This window comes from Rhamphochromis longiceps, linkage group LG2 (genome assembly GCF_057381845.1).
Source record: "Rhamphochromis longiceps isolate RC_006_pf linkage group LG2, R_longiceps_female_GT1.1, whole genome shotgun sequence".
Taxonomy (NCBI): domain Eukaryota; kingdom Metazoa; phylum Chordata; class Actinopteri; order Cichliformes; family Cichlidae; genus Rhamphochromis; species Rhamphochromis longiceps.
The window spans coordinates 18,693,591-18,704,746 of record NC_140558.1 but is presented as its reverse complement, the minus strand read 5'-3'; the positions used below and the strand labels follow the sequence as shown (position 1 = coordinate 18,704,746).

Below are 11,156 nucleotides of genomic sequence, written 5' to 3'. Positions count from 1 at the left end.
ACAGCTATGAAAGCCATTAGGAATCACGAGAATTTAACTTCTGATTGTTTACCAGAGGAGAGCAGTGGATGAGGTAGTGATCCACTAGAGAAGGAGTTGGTTAACGAAAAGGAAAATGGTTGGAATACAGTGAACAGTAGTAAGAAATGTTGGAGACATACAGCGGCTTGCAAAAGTATTCGCCCCCCTTGAACTTTTCCACATTTTGTCACATTACAGCCACAAACATGAATCAATTTTATTGGAATTCCACGTGAAAGACCAACACAAAGTGGTGCACACGTGAGAAGTGGAACGAAAATCAGACATGATTCAAAACATTTTTTACAAATACTTTTACTTTGTAGAACCAGCTTTTGCTGCAATTACAGCTGCCAGTCTTTTAGGGTCTGTCTCTACCAGCTTTGTACATCTACAGACTGAAATCTTTGCTCATTCTTCTTTGCAAAACAGCTCCAGCTCAGTCAGATTAGATGGACAGCGTTTGTGAACAGCAGTTTTCAGATCTTGCCACAGATTCTCGATTGGATTTAGACACCAGACAAGTCAAGGATAAAGATATTGATGTGCTGTGTTAGTTTTCTGCCACACATAGAGTTTTGCATTTTGGCCAAAAAGTTCCATGTTGGTCTCATCTGACCAGAGCAGCTTCTTCCACATGTTTGCTGTGTCCCCCACATGGCTTGTGGCAAACTGCAAACGGGACTTCTTATGGTTTTTTGTTAACAACGGCTTTCTTCTTGCCACTCTTCCATAAAGACCGGATGTGCTGTCTACGCCGGCTCTCTCTTACCCTTTACCCGCCCTGTTGCTTGTCTCGTGTTTCTATGGTGTATTGATAGTCATGTGCTTTTGTGCTGAGGTGTTTTTTCTTTTATCAAACTGTTCTCCCACCAGGAGCTCAGTCTGAGTGGAGTTTTTTTTCTCCTCCTCTTACCTCATGTAGTGTATTTTCGTTGTTTTTTCCTATCAGCCTACCTTTCTGACATGTCTCCCCAATGTGATGTTTGTGTAAAGTTGGTCAGAAGGTTCCTTTGTGAGTGCGCATGCGCCATTAGCGTGCTGCCTGCTGTAACCCCTAATTTCCCTCGGGATGAATAAAGTATTCTGATTCTGATTCTGATTTGTGCAGTGCACGACTAATAGTTGTCCTATGGACAGATTCCCCCACCTGAGCTGTAGATCTCTGCAGCTCGTCCAGAGTCACCATGGGCCTCTTGGCTGCATTTCTGATCAGCGCTCTCCTTGTTCGGCCTGTGAGTTTAGGTGGACGGCCTTGTCTTGGTAGGTTTACAGTTGTGCCATACTCCTTCCATTTCTGAATGATTGCTTGAACAGTGCTCCGTGGGATGTTCAAGGCTTGGGAAATCTTTTTTTAGCCTAAGCCTGCTTTAAATGTCTCAATATCTTTATCCTTGACTTGTCTGGTGTTGTTACACCCCGGCCTAGGCAACCGGAGTGCAACACAAAAAAAAAGATAAGGAAAACAAAACTACGAAGAAAAACACTAAGGCTCTCCACCAAAATCCCAAAAAGTGTCTCAAAACGAATTTATTTACATCAAAACACAAAACGTCAAACTATTTACAACGGGGGGGGAAGAAGATCGCGACCATGATCAACTGACACACAGGGCTTAAATACATGGAGGGAAACAATCAGGGAATGGACAACAGGAGGGAAACACAGCTGGGGCAAATCAGAACTGACGAGACAGGGAAACGTAAACTGAACACATTAAGATACACAGACATTCAAAGTAAAATAGGAAACACATAACAGTCACGCAAAAACAACACATTACCAACGCCAAATCGTCAATCCCGGAGGAGCACCTAGACACTCAAATCCACACACAATTACGGTCACAGTCGTAACAGGTGTCTAAATCCAATCAAGAATCTGTGGCAAGATCTGAAAACTGCTGTTCACAAACGCTGTCCATCTAATCTGACTGAGCTGGAGCTGTTTTGCAAAGAAGAATGAGCAAAGATTTCAGTCTGTAGATGTGCAAAGCTGGTAGAGACAGACCCTAAAAGACTGGCAGCTGGAATTGCAGCAAAAGGTGGTTCAACAAAGTATTGACTCAGGGGGCTGAACAATTACCACACCCCACTTTTCAGTTATTTATTTGTAAAAACTGTTTGGAATCATGTATGATTTTGGTTCCACTTCTCACGTGTGCACCACTTTGTGTTGGTCTTTCACCTGGAATTCCAATAAAACTGATTCATGTTTGTGGCTGTAATGTGACAAAATGTGGAAAAGTTCAAGGGAGACGAATACTTTTGCAAGCCACTGTAAGTTGCAAAAGGTATCCTTAAATACAGATGGCACTGATAGTGATCAGAGTAGCGCTGCATCGAGGAAGCAGAATGAGGAATCCAAGGTAATAATTAAACTCTCTCAGGAAGGTGCTTGATTGAGGACAGAAATATGTTTTTGGAGTCATTTCTGGTGTACCAACAGCTGTTTCAGCTGAACAAGTCAAAGGAAATATAGTAGGATCCAAGGTTATCGAGGCACAGTGCTTAAAAACTCTGAGAGAAATGTGACAGTGTAGCTGTAATTTAAAAATTTATGGAGGAAAGGCTACCATCCAAACTTTTTTCATTAGTTATATGAATTAGGATGTTCAGCCTTATATTCCCCCTCCCTTGGTTTGCTTTAAATGCCAAAGATATGGGCATGTCACTGGAGGTGGACACGAGTATGGTAAATGTGAAAAAGAGCAAAGTTAAAGTGGTGCAATTGCGGAGGTGAGCATATCTCAGCTTTTCGTGGTTATGAGGCAAGTAAAAGGGCAGCAGAGATCCAGAGAGTAAAATCCATTGATGGCATGCAGAAGCAGAAAAGAAGCTTTGGTTATGAACAAAAATGATTTTGTGCTATTTATGGAGGCTGTAATAAACTGCACCACTCAAACAGACAAGAAAACTGAAAAAATCCAAATAATTGTGAAGACTACAGACCTGGGAATCACGGGTCTGTGTGGGAGACAGCTCAGGAAATGCTGAGTGGTAGAAATCCTAGCTCACAGCCAGGAGGAGGCAGTTCATTGTGGTCCTAAATATTCTGCAGTGGGATGCTTGAAGTCTTATTGCTAATGGGCAGGAACTAAAACAGTATCTCATCTGCAAAGAAAACCTTGTGTAATATGGAAACATGGATAAAAGCAGAGTGGTACTTTGTTTATAAATGAATATACAGCTATGAAGAATGATACAAAAGAAGGTGGTGGCCACATTTGTGTGAACTGGAATATGATATAGATTAGTCAGTGTAAATATAGAGCACAAGACAATCACAGTTAAGGTTTGGATGGAGGAAGATGAGGCAGTAATGATCAACTACTATAAATTATGTAAAAGGATCACTGGGGACATATTAAACACTATAGGTGTTTAATATGTAGGTGTAGGGTGTAGGTGTTCCCTACACATGGGTCTAGGGAAAATAATATGTTGTGGGGATTTTAATGCACTTTCTGGGGAAGCAGATGCACAGATGAAAATGATTCATGCACTGAGGATTCAAATCCTTTGAATTTGGCAGAAGCACTGGGATATCAGCGATACAGGAATTGATTTCTGCAACATTCAGATACATTTCGGTCACGGTCACAAAATAGTGAAATAACAATTACCCATCTCAGGATAGGTCATACAGGGCTTAATAAAACACTACAGCTAATAGGCAAGCACCCAATTGGATTGTGTGCCCACTGCAAAAAAATGGAATCTGCTCAGCATGTACTGTTAGTATGCCGGGCTTGTGTCCTGGACAGGAAGACGTTAATAGGAGGAGCTGAAGATTCATTCCACTGTAGAAACCCTGCTTGGAAAGGCACTGTCTCACATCTATGGCCAACTGTTGAAAGTTGTGATAAGAAAGGGTTCAATACTGCAGATTTTTTTTTTATTCCCAATATTCCAAGTTCCTGATTCACACTCCTGTCCAGGAGGGGGCGGTAATGCACCTCTAAGCTCATTTGAAACTAAAACGAAGAACACCCCCCCCCCCCCGAGGTCAAAGCCAGAAATGTTGTTAGAGTGAGTTGCCCGCGTTCATTTGGACAGTGTCTTCATGTTTTCAAAGGTCGACCGTTTTTCTACGATTTTGTGGAAGTATAAATAGGAACAAATTAACGCAGTCATCTGGTTTGGACTTGTTAAAATCCTGTAAGTTATGTTCTGCTCTTGTTAGCTTATCAGCAGATAGCGTTTCTTACTAAAATGTATCGGTTGTCATACCGCTGTGAGGATAAACCGTGTGAAACGTGCTATTACACTCACTAGAAGTTCCCAGATGTATCTAAAGCCGAAAGATTACAGTAGTTAACTGGTTTTACTTTAACTGGTTAGATTTGTTTACACATTCAATCCGCAGATTCGTCATATTTACCGATTGACTCTGTGTGCAAATCTGTCTCGGAGTTTGACAAGATTAAAGGACTCTCTCCATCTCCAGCTGGTGCAAATGCAGATTTCAATATTATCAATATTATCTGCTGACAACAATGAGATTATTTTAATTTATCAAACAGCTTCCGCTTGATGTCGTACCTCCGTGTTTCAAATCATGAGCTGACATTTTGCCCTCGACACACTCCTGAATAGCTCGACGATGTGTCGAGTTCACCTGCACACACCTGTTCGCTCCGTCAGCTGCTGGTTTAGGAAACACGCCCACGTTTGACATCGGGAGCTTTCTGCTCAGTATAACGAAACATCGCAAAGAATAAAACCATCTTTGTGAAGTAGCTGTAGTGGGATCAACCTTTTATCTATAAATAGCTAAAATAGCTTTTATTCTCCTAATCAAAATCCCGGTGCCTTGAACTCTTGCAGATTTCTTTTTAATTTGTAAAATAATGCTAATGTTTGTTTCCCCATACATCACCTGGCATAAGTTGTTTTTCACATTACCATCGGCTATCCTAGGCTACCAACAGTGTGTTTCTCAAACCACGATTGCTTCTTAAGATGCTTACATCCAGCTATTTAAGCAGATCAGTGGCAGAGCTATGCTATTGACGTACATTGATACCAATCCAGTCAGTGGATTTCCATCCATCCGGGGCCAAGTCGTGGGGGCAGCAGTCCACTTAGCTATGCAAACATGCCTCATCTTTGATTAGGATTGCTGGACTTCAGAGTGGCTTATATGATTCATACATAACTTCCTTAATTCTGATTCAAAAAGAATAGATGAGATTTAAAAGGAGTGAAGCAGACTGAGCAGCGGATCAGTCAGGATGGTGTGGTAGTCGTACAGCGTTTCTTCTGTGATGAATGTGTTTGGAAATGTTTCCTGATGACACAGTCTTGGACTCTTACAGAGACTTCACTGGATACTGCAGATAATCAGAAGCACGCTAGGATGACCAGTGTAAGTTTGTCAAACAACAGTTTGTAATATTCTCATCTTATTCTGATGTTAATGCTCTGCAGTGATCACCATCACAGAGCACCACTGTAAACACTGAATAACGTGAAATATTTCTTTCTATTTTAAATTTATTGCATAGTTCTCACATTTATGTTTTAGATACAAACATTTGTAATATTATACGAAGATAACCCGAGTAAATACAAAATGTAATTGGGGTATTTTTTTCAACCTGCTGGATAGACGAGTATGTGAATGTGATAACCAGAGAACGAGGTGATGTAGGGAGCTTCAGTTTGATGCCAGACCACCTCTGTTTGTTTTTGAATAAACTTAATAACTGGTTGGACTGTTTGCAATAAACGGCCATTAATGTTTGACATTCCTGTAGAGACACTTTGGAGAATTATTTTAACTTGGCAACTTTAGAGGGTATTTCAGTATGAATGGCCTGTTTAACACCACGCCACAGCATCTTCAGATTAAAGTCTGAACTTTGTCTAAGCACTTCAGTTTTTTTTATTTTTTTTTATTCATTTATTAAAATGGGAATTTTTCACATCACTGTCCTGCTGCATAACCCAAGTGTGCTTGAGCTACAGGGTACAAACTTATGGCTGGACTTCAGGATTGTAGGATTTTCTGGTTGAGAGCAAAATTCATGTATCCATCAATTAACACTACCACCACGTTTGACTGTTGATATGTTTTTTTTTCTGTTCTCTATATGTAATGAGACCTTCCAAAAGGTTACATTTCTGCCTTGGGACCCTCATGTCATTTTAGCCGAGTCTCTTTTTGTCATTGTTGAAACTCTGACCTGAGGCAGATGAAGCTTGCAGTTCCTGGATGAGTCATTGATCACTCCTGGAAAAACTTTGTTAGAATCCCAAAACCTTTGTATCACTTTCCAAACTGACAGATGACAAGATGAAGCTGTAAACCAGGGGTCTCAAACTCCAGTCCTCGACGGCCGGTGTCCTGCAACCTTTCCATGTGTCCCTGTTGCAACACACCTGAATGCAATTAGTAGGTCATTAGCAAGAGTATAGAACTGAAGTTGCTGAAGTGGCAACCTCTAACCCTACTCAAGTAAATGTAAGTGTTAAGGAAAATACACTTTTAACAGTACATTTATTGCACCATGTTCATTCACTCATGAACTGCTGTAACATGAATGAAATGGCTGAATTGCCACCTCAGCATGCAGTCAGGTTGCTTGCTAATGATCTACTAATTGTATTCAGGTGTGTTGCGTCAGGGACACATGGAAAAGTTGCAGGACACCGGCCCTCGAGGACCAGAGCTCGAGGCCCCTGCTGTAAACCTTTGACCATGTAGACCAGGGGTGTCGAACTCCAGGCCTCGAGGGCCGGTGTCCTGCAGGTTTTAGATCTCACACTGGGTCAACACACCTGAATCAAATGATCAGTTCATTACCAGGCCTCTGGAGAACTTCAAGAGATATTGAGGAGGTCATTTAGCCATTTGAATCAGCTGTGTTGGATCAAGGACACATTTAAAACCTGCAGGACACCGGCCCTCGAGGCCTGGAGTTTGACACCTGTGATGTAGACCTTTGGTGGTGTTTCAGGTGTCTGAGTTCAGCAGCATTATTATTATTATTATTATTATTATTATTATTATTGTTATTATTAGTAGTACCTGAGAGACTGCCATTTACAGTTGTACTGTTTGTTTGCATGTGCAGGTGCTTTGCAGCAGAAGCAGGTTGGTAAGTTACCTTCCAGGGCTCCATGTGTTGGTGTATCGTGTGGCTGGAGGCAGAGCCTTCTCTGCTGCTGATTCTTCAGGCTTAAATGAGCCCGCTTTGGCCACTTCTCACTCTGCTAAAGGTATGGCCTTATTTTAAGTTTATACATTTGAACATTAATTAACTACAACATGTTTTTCTAGTCAGTAATTTAATCTAATGCATCTTATGTATAGATTAGGTATTAGGTATAGACCTAATAACACAAAATAAATTGAGATATACGGAGGTTGACACAGAGTCGTTACCTCGGACTCTGATGAAGTGATATTGGCGTTGACCAAAATTTGTAATTTCTTATTTCTTTGTGTAAACTCAGTTTGTGTGCATGCTACTTTTCTTTGTTATGTTGTGCTTAAGGACTGCAGACACTACGGCCTGATGACATAATGGCGCCGTTCGGGCCCCAGGACCAGCGCTTCCCGCTGCCCGGTAATGTGGGCTTTGACTGCCAGCTGGAAGGATTGACAGAGCAACAGAAGAGCCTGACAAACAAAATGCTACCAGATGTGTTGTCTGCTCCATCCTGCTATCAGAAGCATGAGTGGCTTCTAGCCCAGTCTGTTAGAGAGCTCTCTGTAAGTCCAATGAGAACCTTATGAATGTTTTTAATAATCAAAACAAATATGGACCAAACTATGCTGTGTTATTACTACTAATGTTAATCTTGCTACAAATTTCACAAACACTGGTGCAATTAAATAAATGTCAGAGGAATTTTATGTTGAAGTATGTATAGATTATCAATGAATAATCATATGCAGGGATAGCTCAGTAGGTAGAGTGGTTGCCCCATGATTGGAAGGTCGGGGGTTTGATTCCCCTGAACGGCTACCCTGAGGTACCCCTACGTCCCTACACACTGCTCCTCGGTGGCTGCCCACTGCTTCACTGGCTGAATGGGTTAAATGCAGAGGAGTCATTTCCCTACGCGGACTAACACAAGCACGTACACATGTTTAAGATAAAATGATGTGTGACATTTTTTTATGCATTTTTAATCAGTCAAAAATGAACTTTTCATTGGAGTGTGGTGTGGACTTAGTGGTGCTAACAAGTGTAAAAAATGTAACGCTAGCCAATCGTGGGTGTGACATGATTCATGCAGCCAGACCTCCAGCATCCGTCTGAATATTTTAGAATGAAGAGACATTAAAACAGTGTATGCTGAAACTATATCCAGGTTTTGTATCGTTGGCGTTGTTGCTCATACGCTGAGAGTGGTGACATTCGCTTTTCTGACAGCTGTGTTTTTCTTTCTTAGAACAAGGGCAATCCTGCGTCCTCTGGCAAAGTCAGCACAGCTGAACAGTACTTTGACAACTCGAGAGTAGAGTGTGCCACACAGGCGTGTCCTGAACTCTTAAAGAAAGGTACATCGCTGTAACTGCATCCTTCATACATTTATTTTTCAGCCTTGCATAACTTTGAAATTGCTTGTATTTCTCATGAGAAGCGGTGTTCCTGTCTAATGCGAGTGTTTCCTAATTATAAACAGATTTCCAGTCAATGTTTCCTGAAGCTCCATCCTGTGGTATGATGGTTGTCACGGTTACCCAGAAGACGCAGAACGATATGGCGTCATGGTCTGCTGAGGTGGAAGATGAGAGAGAGCAGATGCTTGACAAGGTTAAATGCAAAGCTGAGCTGTTTTACATGTCTTACACTATAATAAGACATCACAGGGTTTCTCCCTACATTATCACAGCAAGTACTCAGAATAAATAAATGTAAGTGTTATTTTAGAAACCTTTTACAACAGCTAAGCACTGCAAATATTAGAGGTCTGTAAAAGAAACACTGATGATGAGCTGAAGAGTTTATTAGAAAAGCTGTCCACCTCTGGAGAACTACAGAAACTGCATTATATGAGATGTTACTAATGTTAAAAACAGTAGTAGCACATCCATGTAGTACATCCCATCTGTAGTGTGAAAAGAAGTGAAAATGAAACGGATAATAAATGCGTGAGTTTCATTGAGAAAGGGGAGGAGACACTTTATTATTTATTTTACAGTAATTAATGAAGTAATTAATGATTGTGGTGTCTGCTGTGTAGTTTGTTGCAGGTGCACGGGAGATCTGCTGTGCGCTGCAGCGAGAAGGATTCTGGGCAGACTTCATCGACCCATCGTCAGGCCTCGCTGTAAGTTATCTCTGACTCTGCCTGTCAACAACTGTTCAGTGTTTTTACGATATTTTATCACAATAACAACAAATGAAATGGCTGATTGGGTGTAGACATCACATGGCATCAAATGACAAAGTATAAATCTGAGAAATCTGTTAGAAGCTCATGTTACATGGAATTAACTCTGAATTAGCCACGATCAGCACAGTCAAGATGCAGGTAGCTGTCTGTGACAGATGCATTTAGATATGCAGTTACAGTGTGGCGCTTTTAGTGATTCCTTTAAATTCTTCTTTTTATCTTCAGGTATTTTGTCTTTGGTGCATACATTTAGATTTATTTGGAGTTTTCTGAAATAAGCACATGATCAAATGTAAACACGTCCATTGGAGGCTGCACCATGATTCTGGTTAGATATTTGGTCACCAGACAGAAGCTGATGTATTTGCTTTTCTGGCACAGGCGTGACTTTGTGCTTAACTTCACATGTTTCAGTAGGTTTGAAGACAGGACATCATAAAAGCTGTTTCTAAGTCCACAGCTAGCTTGGCAGGCCGCTGCCTTTCTGGATTGTTCCACAGTCATTCAGCTGCAGAATAACAAACCTTCAAAGTAACTGTCCCTGGGCTGGTATTTAAGGGTGATTCATTGTGGCAGTGCGCTGTGTGTATAACAAATGTACATTTCTGCAGAAGAAAACTGGTGAAAATTTCTTGGAAGCTGTAATGTTGGCAGGACAAACTTGTGCAGACAGCGGTGTGCAATTGCAACTCCCCATCCCCCACCCAACACACACACACACACACACACACACACACACACACACACACACTATAGATAGAGACTATTGTTGCTTTTCAGGCGATGGTCTTGATCAGATAACTGTCTCATATTTGTGTGTCCCTTCTTATTTCTCAGTACTTTGGCCCGTACACCAACAACACACTGTATGAGACAGATGACCGATACCGTCACCTGGGCTTTCAGATTGAGGACCTGGGCTGCTGCAAAGTGATCCGACACTCGTTGTGGGGGACACATGCTTTTGTAGGGACAATATTCACCAGCGCACCACCTGATACTCCTACTATGAAGACGTTGCAGGGTAGATGAACACAGGCTCTGGGGTACCGAGTGTAATATGCCTCAACACTAACAGAGTGGTTAGTGGTTTTGACCATATCTGTAATCATATTAAAGCTTAAATAATGCTGACACCACAAAGCTTGTGAATGTTTTGTCTTTGAAATTAGTCATTTATAGAATGACCCATTCAATAAATGAATAACCCTTGTATTAATTACCTTGGCTGCCCTTTTAACCGCAGTTGTGTTAAACTATTTTTCTGCTGTACTTAGTAGAGTTTGTGCAGCAGCGCAATATCTTCAAAGAGACAAGTTCTCAGAAGATAGTTTTCTGGTTTATCAGCCTCAATTTTTCTTAAGAAAAACACGAGCATCCTCAGTGAGAAGTGAACTCATTTTACAGTTAATGTTGAACTCCTTTCTAATCCTTGAAAATATTTTAGAATCATCACTGGACTGACTTGTTGATCCCACCATAAGATGAGCCGTCTTGTTTTTGTGGCAGGGACACGCTTTCACCTGAAGTGCTCACAATCTTGAAAAATGAAATTTAAGGATTAAAATGTGCTGAAATGTTGACATAAGTAAAGGTAGAAATAGTTTAACTGTAAACTCTAAGATGTTATGCAAATATTATGCAAAATGATTAGTATTTTTTAGATAAACATTGTTTTGTTTTCAAGATTGCAACAATGATGAGTAAAATAAACCAATTAACAAAATTAAATCGTTAAGATAGTATTTCATTATCTTTACCCTCTGAAATGTAGGTACT

The 11,156-nt window shown here is 40.9% G+C and overlaps 1 protein-coding gene across 1 annotated transcript; it reads left to right on the top strand.

Moving 5' to 3' along the window:
• The first annotated feature begins 4,020 nt into the window (after window positions 1-4,020).
• mmadhcb (metabolism of cobalamin associated Db) lies at window positions 4,021-10,596 on the top strand. Its single transcript, XM_085418543.1, has 8 exons — window positions 4,021-4,181; window positions 5,342-5,391; window positions 7,103-7,247; window positions 7,526-7,743; window positions 8,430-8,538; window positions 8,664-8,794; window positions 9,225-9,311; window positions 10,215-10,596. The coding sequence occupies exons 2-8, from the start codon at window positions 5,383-5,385 to the stop codon at window positions 10,407-10,409; spliced, it is 894 nt and encodes a 297-aa protein (XP_085274669.1). The 5' UTR covers window positions 4,021-4,181; window positions 5,342-5,382; the 3' UTR covers window positions 10,410-10,596.
• The last annotated feature ends 560 nt before the right edge of the window (window positions 10,597-11,156 follow it).